The following is a 15,573-nucleotide window of genomic DNA, read 5'->3' on the forward strand; positions in this document are numbered from 1 at the left end:
ATACTAAAGGCATTCTCGAACGTATTCATGTGAAACTGTATATGAATATCATATTTGTCATGAAAAGTCGAGTTTAATTTACTTATACTCTACTTCTTCAAGCCCCGCTTTAACATGAGCCACATAATAGCATTGGACGACGTAAATATAAACGTAATGTAAAATATACTAAAGTCAACTAGGAGCAAAATCTCTGTACATCGCCATTGAGACGATAAATATAGCAGATTAGATTTTTGTTCGGTCGAAACATTCATCATATGGACTCAAACTCGATTCCAAGAATAGAAAGCAGTGTTAAATCTGAATTCCAGTAGTCTCATATTACAACAAAAACTCAGAGAATGACACCCTCGGCAAACAAAATCTTCCGTTGAACATAGACTCTCTGATCAATTGGTAAACGAGGTGCAATTATCGCTCCAATTCTCCAATGCAAAAATCTTCAATTATGTCAAATACTCGCGTACCATGTTGCGGCCTACCAAGCAACAACACAACGAAGTAAGAGACAAAAGTATAGTAACACTGGCATCAAAACCCATTTATTAGGCTCAAAACATGAAGTTTCTTCATCAATGAAGGCTGAAAAATCAATCAGCAAATAACAGCAACTAAAATGCTAAAGCACACATGTAATATTATGAACTTCAGGTGTAATTTTACACTGAGAATCTCTTCTCCCAAAGGAGGGAAGAGGCATGACTAGGCCTGTGCAACGGGCCGGATAAGGGCCAGGTCGGGTCGGACCTTAGAAAATAGGAAATTGGCTTTGAACGGGTTGGGCACATTAAGCCCAATCCGGTCCCACCCAACTCGTTTATCTTATTTTCTCTAAAATTTCTTGCACAAAGTCATATTAAATTTCATTAACTCAGAAACTAAATTTCTTATTTTATGTTCCTTACATTAATATCATATTATTAAATTTCATTAGTTCAAAAGCTGATACAATTTTAATGGATTGGCAGTTGATCAAAACTGATGAAATTAGTAAAGAAAATCAATTCCATAATTCCATAGAGTACTAGTAATTGTCAATATCCAATCAATATAAAAAATTAAAGTATATTCAAAAATTAACATTAAAAAATGTCAGAAATTAAAAGAAGGAAGAAGCATATTGATATCAAATAATGTACCAGTGACATAGAAGCAAACACAAGATGCTTCAAATTGGGGATTATGCCATTACATAGAAGCAAGCCTAGAAAACATCTGATTCTTCGAAATCAATTCAAACAAAAAAAAAATCGATCTGCAGAAAACACCACGAATAGAAAGACAAAGGAATTTATACAACAGAGGGTGAAATTGGGGATGATGCCATTACAATTAGAAAATTGGAAGTCGTTTACCGGAATGAATTATGCAGAAAATTGGAAGTCGTTTACTGGAAAAAACACCATGAATATATTCCCACTCCTATGATGAATCGAAAATTAAGAGTGTACTTTGGGACAAATTTTCTACTTCAAAGAGGATGATTTTTTAGGGTTCAAAGTTGATGGACCAGCAAATGAAGAGGATAAGTACTTAGAATACATGCGGCTTGAAGACATACACTATCCAGACTTGTAATCAAACCCTTATCCGTCCCATATTCTATTTTTTTTTTCAAAACAATCCTTATACAGCCCAACCCTTATTCAACCCAACCCTTTTAAAACCCTTATAATTAAGGGCTGGATCAGGGTCCCCAACGGGCCTCTAGCCCAATGCACAAGTGTAGGCATGACCCTATTTCATGAAGCGTATGTGAAAAAACATGGGGGTACAAAAGCATACTCCTATGTTTCGTTGAGATTACTACATTTGATGTCAAAAGCTCGCATATTAATTTGCGTAATTAAACAATCTTAGTGGGACTGGGGAGCATTTCACAGTCCAAACGAGATAAGTCAATGCACCAAATTATGCATTCATGTTAATTACATTGCAATAGATGGACTCTAAGCAGAGGTATGTCAATTTATAGTTAATCTATTAAGTTGGTAACGATTGAACCTAGTTACTGCCAAGGCTAGATGTCCAAGCACATTGAAAATCATATAACTAATTCCATACAGTCCGAACGAGAGATATTTCGAAAAAGGACTACATAACATTTTAACAGAGAAGTGAAAGGTATATTCCTCTTAACACCAACACAGTCAATGAGTATCTGCATTCATACCCGAAAAATCCTTCAGTTGAATCATCCCCAGCATGCGTTAAGATAGCATCACCACCTGGGTGCTCCTCCACATATGAAGTTACATCATATACCTACATAAAGCAACACGAAGGGGAAGCACAGCCGTCAGCCAGTTTAAACGGTAATGATTCACACTCAAAAAACTGATTTCATACTGGAAAAAAAACGCCAAAAAAAAACCTTATCTTTGATGATGACCCAACAATCAGTCCTTTTGTTGTGCAACGAGATTTCAGCTTTAGTATATCTTCTTGGTTCCTAGTTACAAGAAAATAAAGGGAAAATGAATATCGTTCCAAATCATTGCAATCAAGACCTAAGTGTGTTCCACTAGCTGATACGACTTGACCTTACAAGAAAATGAAGGGAAAATGAATATCGTTCCAAATCATTGCAATCAAGACCTAAGTGTGTTCCACTAGCTGATACGACTTGACCAAATCATTATATGTTCGATTGACCGAAACCTAAAACTCGGAAATGTATGTCAACCTTGACGTAATGTAAGTGATCTAATAAACTTTCAGTTAGTAGAACCATAATCCTCCACTTTTAAGTACATCAGAGATTGACTCGCTCAAAAGGCAATGCTTTCCCTCTAGCACTTAAAGATGCAATAAGGCAACTGAATACAACTAAATAATTTTTCAAGTATATTCCAACTTACTTCCTATGTACTTTTGAATTTGACACACTTTCCGTTTTGATCGGTCTCTTTATCTTTGCAACATTTCAGCTTTTGTTCGTGGTCCTACACTCTCTTTTTTAATTACATCAACAAACTCATTTTTCTCTCTTCATTGAATCCATATATTTCTTCCATTTACTTTTTTTTTTTTTGTCTTATTCTCTAACTAAAACTAATAACATACGCTAATTCCCTTGTATCAAATTCAAAGGGATTAAGAGAGTAGCTTATTGTTCAGAACCGAAGGTTCCACCAGAAACACCACAACAATGACAACAACATACACATCCTTTGTTTTCAAGCATCACTTAGAAAACTCAAAACTTTTTTCTTACACACATATTTCAAGTATAATCCAACCAGCATAAGTTTTATATGAATAACTGAAAATAAGAAAAATAAAATAAAATAAAATTAACAGCATATAACAAGGGTTTGATTTTCCAACCTCTAGTGATTCTCTAGCCTACCCCGAATCAAACAAAAATATACAATCCTACCTTGGAGATATTTTTGCTGTTATTATGCAAAGTATCAGCCTTTGATTGACCTGTATTTAAATAAAGATCAGAAGAATAATAACTCAAGTGAAAATTAATCACTTTTAAAAGTCAAATATAGAATCATAACCAGAGTGAGAGAAAGAGGAAATTAACTGGGTTTAGTAAATCTTGGAATAATAAAGAGAAGAACTAACAGAAGTCCCAAAATCACAGATGCTGCCATAGTAATCTCCATTGTTGTTAATTGAGAGCTTCAACAAATACCCATTTGAGATAAAAGGGTTAATCGAAAATCACACATTATTAAGAAAATTAATCAAGAAATCAAAAGGAAGTAAATGCCTAAATGGGTACTAGCATTGTAAAGAGAAGTTCAATGCATACATCTTGTTATTCAAAAACTAATATCACTATATCAGGTTTTAGAGACATATAATTAATGAAAATGATTGAAATGGAGAAAAAGATACCTGGAAATTGGATTAAAAATGTCAAGGAAAAACAATAAAATTTAGATGAATCTTGCACTAATTAGAAGCCCAGATTAGGGAAGAGGATGGCACTTTTATTCTCTTCGTTTTGAACTCATGTAGGGCATATATTTGTCTTTTAGTCCTTCCATTGTAATTTTAATCTACAAATGTTAAATGAGGTGATCTCACCGATAAAATTACTTTTATTTAGCTGATTAAATATATATTTATATATTTTATAGTTTTAAAAGGATTATTAGAGTGATTATTTATAGTTTGAAGTGATTTTTTTAATTATAATTTTAAAGTGATTAATCATAATCTTAAAGCGATTATTTTTTTTCAGTCTTAGAGTAATTATAAATTACAATCTTAAAGTAATGAATTAAAGAAATTAGATAATTATATTGACTCGTTTCTTGATGAATAGTCTCATATAAGATTTTTTTAATTAGATTATTACATTTTTTTACATGAACTCACAATTCTCCCTTTTGACTGCTTTTGAAAGGTACATCCGTATATGTATAAATTATCAGTTTTCAAGTGTAATACTAAGTTGATAACTATGACTCATTATTCACATAAATTATTCTCATTAAGAAATTTGGGCAAAATGGAAAATCAACAGTAAGTCATAATGTATCTAGCAAAACACATCCAAATCCTAAATTAACTTACAAATCATACTTTCTATTAATTTTATTGTATAATAGCAAAAAAAAGTTTGATTGTGAGTATATCATTTGTCTTTTTTTCATTGGTTAGTATAAATGAAATTTGACTAATTTGCATTTTTTAAATATACCATATTTACAAATTTATATTTTCGGAAAAACTCATGCATTAATAGATGCAGTAAATCACAATTATCCCAAATAAACAATTGTATATAAATGCATTATTTAAAAATTATAATGGAAAATATATAATGTATTGTGTAGAACATTATACATTGTCCGATAAAATTCTGGAATTACACCGCGTAGAAAATTATACCACAGAATAAATTACATGTATTCCAGTGTAATTGAAATTACACAATTTAGAAAATCATACTGCAAAATTACGTTGTGTATAAAGTTATACAACAATTTAGGAAATTACTTAAAGTACATGATAGCCCCCTTTTCCATCAATTGTTATTTAAAACTAGAATGACATAAAATTCAATTAATTGATCATTAAAAATTATTCATTTATATTGTTAGACTACCATAATTCTAATTTTGAATTAAAAAAAAATGTAAAGTATAATTTGCAATCTAAAATTTCATTAAAATATTAACGTATTCGGATTTTTATCCTATTACTTAATAATTTCATAGTCCTTAGCATTAATAACATTAGTTGTAAGCTAGTTGTGAGGAGGATGCCCTTGCAAGTCTTACATTATGTCCAAATATCTTGTATCCACTACATTTCACATTTTTAGACATCTTTCCTTTTCTTTTGTTGTTGGATGGTCTCCCTACAACTTTATTCATGGTAAGAGACTTAATTAAACAAAACTCCATCTAAGGCCATTGTTCAATGTTTGAAATAAATATTTTAGTTTTTGCATTTTTTTTATAGTCAAATTTGTTTTTGTTTGGTAACAATCAACTAGCAAATACTCCAGTGTGATTAAAAGAACAAGTTTTATTTAAGTGAAAAAAATAATGATAAAAAATAATAATTAATGCATGTACGATGTTTTAAAATTTTTTATTATTGTGATTCTTTTCCGCTAATATAAAATCAAAGTTTTATCATCAGGTATGGACATTTAACTGAAAATGTGGTATATATAATATTAGCATAATATGAATAAGAATTTAGAATAAGAATAGGAATTTTATTTTTTATGAGTCATTACACCACATTATTAATTCTTTCTCTTTTTTGTACCAAAATAAAAGTGGAATGGAAATATATTCCTAACTAACTTTTATCATTGAACTACAACATCCTTTATCATCTACTTTTCTTAAAGATATGCTCTACTGGTTTTATAATGATTTTACTTTAATTGGGCTAGAAATGATCGGTTACATTATAAAGTTATCATTTATTATGATCTTAAAGTGATTATTTATATTAAGTGATCACTTAAAAAATGAGTGATTATTTTTTGTAGTTATAAAATGATTACTTATAATCTTAAAATAATCATTTAAAGTAATCAATTAGAGAAACAGACTAATAAATGTGTGCATGAGTCCGTCTTATGGTAAGACGACGGTCTCATACAAGACATATTTAATCTATTTAATGCAAACAATATGTGACAAACATCTCACAGATGTTCAAAACAAACACAATGATTTGGCAATTATCCGACTTTGTAACCAAATTACACTTCGAATCGATTTTAAAATGGATTTACAATTATGTAAAAACTAATGTGTACACATGACCTAATTTAAAACTGATCCAAAATACCTGATTCAAAATTAATTCAATGACCCGAATAAACAACTCTGCTTGAATGTTTATATCCACTTAGTTAATATAGACTTGGCATTTGGAGTAGATGGTGTAAAGAGAAAACCTCAACCCCCTGGTATTGTATTTAGACCCGACATATCGGTTAGTAGTGTTTGACCTAACAGATCATAATTAAATTTATTATTATTTTATTCTAATTACTATAGCTTAAAAACACTATCTAATTTTTTCCGTTAAAAATAAAAAATTAGTTTTTCCTTATTTTATTTGGTTAAAAACAACTTTTTAAGTAATAGTATAAACTGAGAAAAAAAAAAGTACAATAACTCAAATATATTGATAAAGAATTTAAAATTTCACCTAATTTTATAAAAACGGGTCGGATCAATCAAGTCTGGATCAATGTTTTCGAATAGGCATAAAACAAATGAAAGCCTCAAAGAGGTTCAACAATGAAAAACAAATGAAAAATATAAGCAAAAGATGAATACAAGTGTATATGAGGTACCTTGGATACCTCCCCCTCAAATGTAGTTTTATTAGAATGAAATTCAAAAATTACAATGTAATAAACCTCTCCTTATCTTGAGATCTCTCAAGATCAATAAATGCTAAAACAATATAAACACTCTCAACTTTCAATCAAAGTAATAGATCACTCTCAAAGTGTATTTGTGGTGCTTTGTTCTATAAATGATGCTTCCTTAAAGGAAGGTGAGTATCTAGAGTCACACTTCAATGCACCATAAAGCACAATTAACACCTTACAATTAACATACATTAATCTTAGCAATAAAACACCCTCTTAATGCATATTAAACATCAACAATAAACCTAACAATAAACATAGGAATAATGCCCACCATTATTCCTAGATTAATTGCCCTACAATACACCCTTTCAATGCCTTAAATCGTGCATAAAACGGTCCAAAAGAGCATTCTAGGCAAAGTGCTCGTATAAGGCACTGAAGTGCTCGAACAAGCACATAGTTCAGAAAGCTTTTGTTGGCTGATTTGACATGTGCTTGAACGAGCACATATTATGCTCGAACGAGCACCCTCTTCTGGTGCATTCTGACTTGCTTTTTCATGTTGCCTCGAGCGAGCAACCTTCATACCATGTCTTGTCTCGTTCAAGACATGGTTCCCACCTTTAGTGAAGCCTCATTTGTTTCATATTAAGCACCTCATCGATCGTTCCAAACTTTAATCCAACACAACTCGACACATCTTCACCATCCTCCTCCAATGTACATGATAAAGCATGCTCGATAATATGATTAAAGTTATCATCATTCATATAAATATTGGCACTTATTTTAAAAGTCGGGTGGATTTGGTTCCACAACTTGATCTTGAGTATGCTTCATATACAAACTTTATCACTAGGCCAAACACACTACTCAATAAAGATGTACTCTACTTGCTCTAAAGAATTTATGCTTATAAATCATAAAGTACTATCTAATCAAACTCACTTTATACCTTTCCTACCTTAATTCCCTCTTTTACTAGGTACACACTTCTGGTTCCAATTATACTTGCTACTAATAGTTACATTTTTCCATATAATATGTCACAATTGAATGCAAGTATTTCAAAATGAAAAATTATATATGATATACTTGTATCAACTTATATCAAATGTACTTCCTCTTAAGTCCTAACACTCAAAAGGGCCAAAACCAAAACAAAAAATTAAGATGAAATCTTTTAGCCTTTTTAGTCCAAAATCACCTTCATCTCAAACAAAACCAACATCAAAGAATGAACAAGAAAAACTACCCCAAACCAATTTGAACATAAAACATGAACTATTGCTTAGAATTCAAGGGTGTGTTGTAAACTTAATGGAAGAAGGTGAAAGCATAGAGCTAGGAAGAGGTGATTTCTCTATATACATGCTATCGGATCGAAACGTCTCCATTGCAACCATAATCAAGGTCTCTAATAACCTCCAATGGCCACTAACCAAAGACGAACCAATTGTGAAGCTTGATGCTTTTCATTATCTTTTTACATTGCCTATGAAAGAAGGTGTTCATTTGAACTATGGAGTGACTTTTTCTCAAAGAAGTGACCCTAAATTGTTGGGTAGTTTGGATGATTTTCTAAGAGATCATTCTTGTTTTTCATGCCCTAATAATCATAAAGGAAGAAATGATCTTGATTGGAAGGATTTTGCTCCTAAGGTTGAAGCATATAATGGAATTTTGGCTAGGGCTATTGCTGGTGGGACTGGCCATATTGTTAAAGGGATTTTTATGTGTAGTAACGCTTACACTAACCAGGTAATAAATGGCATAGTTTTGGGCTAATTACACTAACAATTAAAACTACATAAATAACGGTCTGATGATGCGTCTATTTTTATTGGGCTTACACATATACATTTAGTGTGTTAAAGTGATGACTTATATTTTAAAGTAATTAATTAGAAAAATTGAGTAATTATATGAGTTTGTATCATGGTGAGACGATCTTATACAAGATGAGCTGTTATAACTAAAGAAAGGGACAAAATATTTTTGTACAATTAAGTTTATTTATAGGATAATATGATCCTTTTGCTTCTAATGATTGGAACATACTCCACTAATTAATTAAAAAAAATGTTATAGTGATTGTTTATAAAGTGAATTATTGTAGAAATTTAAACTAGAGAGAACTCATATTGGGAATAACAAATGGGAGATCATGAGATTATTAGCTCAAGCCTCAAAGGTTATGATAGACTTCTTGTTCAATCTATTGCATGTTTTCTACCTTAATTTTATTAATTTGAAGATATAAATCTTTGCATATGCTTGTAACAAGCTACTAGATTAGTTTAAGTACAATTAACTCTAATCATATTCTAATAATTATAATAACTTTGTAAGCGTTCTTCTTATTTTGGACCCTAATGATTAACACTTAATTAGCTCATTACTTATTATTTTTTTTCTTCCAATTTAAGACTTAAAAGACAAATTGATATTTCAGACATTGATTTTGACAATTTATAAATTTAAAAGACTAATTCCAAAACTGAAAAATTAATTTCAAGGCTTAAATTTTTCTCATTCGAACTTTAAAATAGGAGGATTCAATCCTTGAAATTGGTATTTAAAATTTTAAAATTGACCTTTTAAATATCAAAATTGAACTTTTAAGTCTTGGAATTAACCTCTTAAGTCATAAAATTGATATGTCGAAATATATAAAAAAAAAAAAAGGTATGAGTTAGTCCCACGGCTTAAGCCGTCTCCCATGTGACTTATGGTTATCTTAGCCAAGAGAATAATTTTTTTAGTGGTGTAATTACTGAATTCTAATACATAAAAATGTATCAGGTTCGAAATGGAGGACAAATGATTTTTAGCCAAGAGAATAATAACAATGTGAGAATAACAAGGACACATAGCAAAAGTAACAATAACTCCATGAATCAGAGCATAAAGCGGTAATTATTCTCCAATATACTCCTAATCTTATATATTATTTAATTTGTTAGACAAATCTCATCTGATGATTTGTATTCCTACATAGTAATTTGGATGCTGCTGCATATTTACTGTCACTGGGTCGTCGGCCCGGTCCTAAGTAAGTGTAAGTCGTGTTTACGTCCAGGGTTCTCAAAAAATTTTAGTTTTCAACTAGTGTTAAGAATCAAAATTTTCTATATACACACAATAGTTTAGGGGCCCATAAATAATCTTTAGCGCAAGGCCTCTAAAACCTAAGGATGGCCCTGATCATGCAATTGCCGACTCTTCTAGTATGAGATCATCTCATAGCCCATTTTATGGCTTGCCCATTGGAGGAGGAAGTTGGGTGTACAAGGAATACTAAGTAAAGTTTAGGTTTGAATCACTCCATAAAGTGAATAAAGAAGTGCATAAAGGTATCTTGAATAAGGGAAAAGTTGCACAAAAAGAGTTATTGGATATGCCTGAACGAGCCATGAGGGGTTTGGATGGTGCGTTGAACAAGGTAGCCAATAGAAAGTGTTAGTGATTGTAGCCAGTAGGTGCTCATTCAAGTACTTCAATATAGGGCCATTTTGATTTTTTAGATTTAGTGGATTCTTGAGAGGCAAGTTTAGTACTTTGTCCTTATCTGACGTAGGGCCCTATATAAAGGCCTTACTCATCATTGGGAAGGGTGTGAACTGTGGAGGCTATTACGTAGAGAGCAAACTAGAGTTAGTTGTTAGCAAAGAGAGTTTCTTTCTTCGTATTAGAGCGTGCCACAATGTAAAAATGCGGTAACAATCGCGATCAAGATAACGAAACGGTGATGCGTTAAGGGAAGCGATGTGGTTATCGTAACGCCTAAATATCATTTGTATCATAAGCTATCCTTTGATACAGCCCAAAACACAATTTTTTTACACCTTTACAGCGCGAAAGATATATGACTTCGTTTATTTTTTAAAAAAACCTTTACAACACGGTCGATGCATTGCGATGCGACCTTATTTATATACTATGGAGTATTGGAGTGTGCTTCCATCAAAGATGAACAGTTTGAGCTTGAGAGGTCATTTTCAAGCCTTGTGAGGATTGTGTTATTATTTTATTATCAAATTCTTTATGATGTACTCTTACTCTCTTGGTTTCTTTTCAAAAGTCGTATTTGCTTTTTGATTACTATTTATCAACCACTCTTAATTTGTAATTTATTCTTAATATATAAATTAAAATATAGGCAAATGATATCTTGTTTGATTCATTTCAACATAAGGTGTATTAATATTTATTTTTTATAATTTTTAATTATGCACAATTAGAGATATTAAAGATTAAATTAGTACATTGACAAACATAAAAAAATAAATAGGACATTTGAAATGAAACGGAAGGAGTACAACTATATTTGAGACCTATAAAACAACTTTGTGTTTTTTTTTTTACTTTGTCCATTAATTTATGCTCTGTTTTTGGATTTCTTAATTTTACTTTTTGTTCTTCACCATTATGAGATCCTTAGCCGTTCATTTCAGTGTGAGAAAGCTATCGGATACGACTGAGAAAATGAGCCAAGTGATGCTACAAGGAGTGGGAATAGCCACAGGTTCAGTGATGGGGCCTTTGGTTAATTCCAAACACGGTAGAACATTTTTCTCTTTGATGCCTGGAGAGGTTCTTCTTGCTTCCCTGGATGCTATTGGTATCTTATTCTTTTTCTTACAAAATTTTTATGCTTATTAGTAAAACAATATAAATTCAATTCAACAAAATTACTCTACTTAATTAGTATGAAAAAATAGTTACTCCCTCCGTTTTTTTTGTTTGTTAAATTAGATTTTTAAAGTATATATCAAAGATAAAATATATTTATGTGAGATCTTGTTAGAGTTATCTTATTGTAAAGTTATTTAATATATAATTTTTATAATTTTTTAATATGTATTTAGAGATATTAAGACTTAAAATTTACTAAAAATTATGTGTAAAAAGTAAAGTGGACAGATAAAAAAACGAAAAGTGTCATTTTGATGTTATTTTTCCTTACGAATTACAATTGCACAGATAAGATAATGTGTGCAGCTGAAGCAGCTGAGAAACAGGCACTCAATGCAACCTCAGGTGCTGCTGTTAGGATGGTTTCCAACAGGTAATTCTTTCACTTTTTACAAATTGTCAAATGAGACATTACACGGTGTTGTATCTTTATCGTGCTGATTCAATGTATATTTACTGTAATTATAACTTTAAAGGGATTACTTTTTAGTAATCTTAGAGTGATTATTTATAATCTTAAAGTAATATAATTTACAATTTTAAAATGATCAATTAAAAAAACTGGTTAATTATACGGGACCGTCTCATGATAAGACAGTCTCGTACTAGACTTAATATTCAATTATTTTATACTAGTATCATTTTTCATTAACAATAGCATGTAACAAGTAGTATGAATTTATTACTATATTTATACATTGACCAGTAATATATTATATATATCATATTTCATGAATGAATTGGTGATGATATATAATTATTTGATTTTGAGTCGTGTGAATTATATATTATAAAATAATTCGATAAATTCCAAGCATTTTTATAATGTAGCACTATACATGTTTGCAATAAAGAGTCAAATTTAATTGATTCTTTAGCATAAACACGTATAATGTTACATTAAAAAAATGCTTGGAATTTATTTAGTTATTTTATGTATCTCAAAATCAAATAATTATAAATTTGTGTACATTTATATAGGCGATGAAGTTGTGTATATTATGCAGTAATAAAATATTGTTGATCATTTGTTGTACAAAATGTACATCTATATACAATATATATAGGTATGGAGAAAATGCAGGGGTGGCAACAGAAGATGCACTGGCAACCGCTGGACATTGTGCCGGCACGGCTTGGAACATTCTCAAAATGAGGAGGGCTATGACTCCGGCTGCCGCAGCTTCCTCCGGAGCTCTTAGGGGTACAGGGAAAACCATCAAATTTTAATCATATGATATTATGATGGGATTATTATTTTTATTATATTTTATGTTTCTGAAGTCTAAAAGCAATGTTAGGACTCGTATAATATTATTGATAGAGTATATACTGTAATGTGTTTTATAAGTCAACTATCTGCTTACGTTGATAGTCAATATTTAAGAGTTATAATCATCAGCTTAATTTTAAGTTAACACTATCCATTATATCAATTAGTGTTCAAATATATGTTTGCTTAATTGTTGTCATTTAGAATTTGTATTTGGATTTGGTGGACTTACTACATGTAAATATAAGTCCTAAAATATACTCACTCTTCATTTGAATCAAAAGATGTTATAAATTCTGTGAAATTAATAAAATATAACCTGAGAGGAGTAACTTACAGTATTCATATTATTTATTTTGTTATATAGTAGAATCCTAATATAAATAAGAGTCACCATTTTATTTATTTTATATTAGTATATATAGAAATCTGCACAATACACAAATAAAATAAATTATTATTATAGAAGTACAAATTAAAAAAATTTCAAAATAAGATGTAATTGCATATTATCATTATCACATTATATTCTTGATATAATATAACAATCGATATAATATGTTTCTAACAAAATACAATAATTGATATAAAATGTTTGTAACACATAATGATTACACTAGTGAATAGATAATTATTAACTATATATAAAAAATTATTTTTCAATTCTTTTATTAAATAGTATGATATGTTATTATGATTTTTGATTCAATTAAACATAAAAGATTCTAAGTTAGATATAGAATTATTGTAAGATTTTCCGATTCTTGATATGATATGATTTATTAAATAGTAGTAAGATATCATTTAAAAATAAAGTTAGTGAAAAATATGTGGGGACAACATGCATTATTAAGTATTAATATGAGGACAACAAAGTTAGTTTTGTCCAAATTTTATGATATAAATTGAAAGATTTTTTATGAGATCAACATATGGACCACTCTAAAATGACAAATGGAAACTTCTTTAAGAAACGAAAAAAATAGTATGATATAATATGATTTATTAAATAGTATGATATCATTTTCCAATTCTTTTATTAGTAGTATGATATGATTGATATGAGATAATATGATATAATTTTTGATTTATATACATAAACTCTACCTAAATTTTTATGTCATACAAAAAGTGTGATTGACTTAAGTCAACACACACATATTGTGTGCGGTAGCCAATTTTCTATTTTTAAAATTTTTTAGTAAACATATTTATATTAATTAATGCATATGATTGATGTTATTAATTATTATTAGTAGTAGAATCAACGCATTGTGATGAAGGGCACACCCTCCACTAGTTCCGTAGTAAACGACGGCAATATTAAGATAAGTCGTTGCAGTACATACGTCACATAGCTTGTAACCAGTGTCGAAAATGTGAGCTCCGATTACGAATAGGGCATCATCTAATGATTCTAGTGTAAAATACAAGTGGTTATCTTGAGCCATGTTACAAACATATAATTTCTTGTATTACTTTCAACTAAAATCAATAGAAACTATCGTTGGTTATTGAGCAATAAATAGATACATACGTACTCAATTTCAAGTGCCATGCATGACTTTTCCTAGTAAAGACTAATTGTCCTTGCCTCACATCTTAGTTATAGTGATTGCTCGAAAACGCAATTACCATCTTCAACAATATCAACCAAATCAAAAAAATAAAGAGTGATGATATTATAAATTATTAGCATTGATAATGAAGTAGAAAAATGAACATACCAAATAAGCTGAAATTGGTGTCAAATCTGACGAATGATTGAGTGGATAGTCCACTTGATCATCCTCTAAATGAAGAACAAGATCCACATTCTTGCCTTCTCGACGAGGATCATGTATACTCAAATGAACTAAGTTGACATGTTATAGATTTTTTGATGGTAGATCTCCCCCAACATTGAGGACTACCTTATGGCTTTGGTATATTAATACGATTTGGATGAAGATGGTCTTTAAGTACCTGAGACATACGCCGCCCAACAACATGATCTGATTTCAGGGTCTCGTCTACCAATAATCGAAAGTATGTTGCATCTTATGCATTTGAACTATGCACGTTCAGTCTCACATATCTCCAAAAGTTTCCAAAACGGATGTATGTCATTCAAATGTACAACACCACATTGAGTCTCACATACATGAATCGTATTAGTGCAAGAAAACCTACAAGTTCTTCGAAGAATACAATCGCATCTTTTAAACACATAATCTCTGAGATCTAATTCATGGTTAAGCTCTAGTTAAAGTATTGACAGAGAATGATGTGATACGCTATAAAATAGTCGTATAATCCATCACATCTGTAACAATCATAAAATGTTGCTCATAGAGTCCTTTAGTGCTAGTCTTACCTTTGCTTATTGAATTGTTGTTTGTGTATGTGCCCTCTTAATTAAGGTATCAAAAGATCTACTACCCATACCGAGGTAGTATTTTAAAGAAGAATATTGTTTATCGACTCTATCGATAGTTTGATTACACATAACAAGCATTAGTCCATGCACACACAAATTTCTTGTTTATGCTTTATATTTATTGACTCTCATTATATATTGGATAACCTTTTATTTTTCTTAGACCAATCAACAGTATTTGCTCTCCAGCATGTTCAACAACTTTAGAGCAATGAACTACAGGATTCGATTGTGTTTTAAAAAATCTTTCTTTACCGGTTTTATTTACTACCGCACAGTTTATTGACTCAGTTCTCCTCGTCATTTGTTATGTGCCATATACAAAATAAATGTCTAATACCCATATTTGTAGAATAAAGG

General features: G+C 30.4%; 2 protein-coding genes across 4 annotated transcripts; one reads left to right on the plus strand and one right to left on the minus strand.

Moving 5' to 3' along the window:
• Positions 1 to 29: 29 nt before the first annotated feature.
• Positions 30 to 4,018, minus strand: LOC130824636 (cytochrome B5-like protein). 2 transcript variants are annotated; one of them, XM_057689719.1, is made up of 6 exons: positions 3,859 to 4,018; positions 3,542 to 3,639; positions 3,386 to 3,435; positions 2,378 to 2,455; positions 2,177 to 2,268; positions 30 to 481 (listed from the first exon to the last, which is right to left on the minus strand). In XM_057689719.1, the coding sequence occupies exons 2-6, from the start codon at positions 3,621 to 3,623 to the stop codon at positions 415 to 417; spliced, it is 369 nt and encodes a 122-aa protein (XP_057545702.1). In that variant the 5' UTR covers positions 3,624 to 3,639; positions 3,859 to 4,018; the 3' UTR covers positions 30 to 414. The 2 variants fall into 2 exon arrangements, with proteins under 2 accessions (XP_057545702.1, XP_057545703.1); XM_057689720.1 differs by lacking the exon at positions 30 to 481 and adding an exon at positions 1,143 to 1,258 and having other exon boundaries at positions 3,859 to 4,012.
• Positions 4,019 to 7,872: 3,854 nt separating this feature from the next.
• On the plus strand, positions 7,873 to 12,957 carry LOC130824637 (senescence/dehydration-associated protein At4g35985, chloroplastic). Of its 2 annotated transcripts, none has more exons than XM_057689721.1 (5): positions 7,873 to 8,584; positions 9,629 to 9,738; positions 11,281 to 11,387; positions 11,810 to 11,894; positions 12,589 to 12,957. In XM_057689721.1, exons 1-5 carry the CDS (start codon positions 7,997 to 7,999, stop codon positions 12,749 to 12,751), a joined length of 1,053 nt encoding a protein of 350 aa, XP_057545704.1. In that variant the 5' UTR covers positions 7,873 to 7,996; the 3' UTR covers positions 12,752 to 12,957. The 2 variants fall into 2 exon arrangements, with proteins under 2 accessions (XP_057545704.1, XP_057545706.1); XM_057689723.1 differs by having other exon boundaries at positions 7,874 to 8,584; positions 11,281 to 11,447.
• The last annotated feature ends 2,616 nt before the right edge of the window (positions 12,958 to 15,573 follow it).

This window comes from Amaranthus tricolor, chromosome 9 (assembly GCF_026212465.1).
Source record: "Amaranthus tricolor cultivar Red isolate AtriRed21 chromosome 9, ASM2621246v1, whole genome shotgun sequence".
NCBI lineage: Eukaryota > Viridiplantae > Streptophyta > Magnoliopsida > Caryophyllales > Amaranthaceae > Amaranthus > Amaranthus tricolor.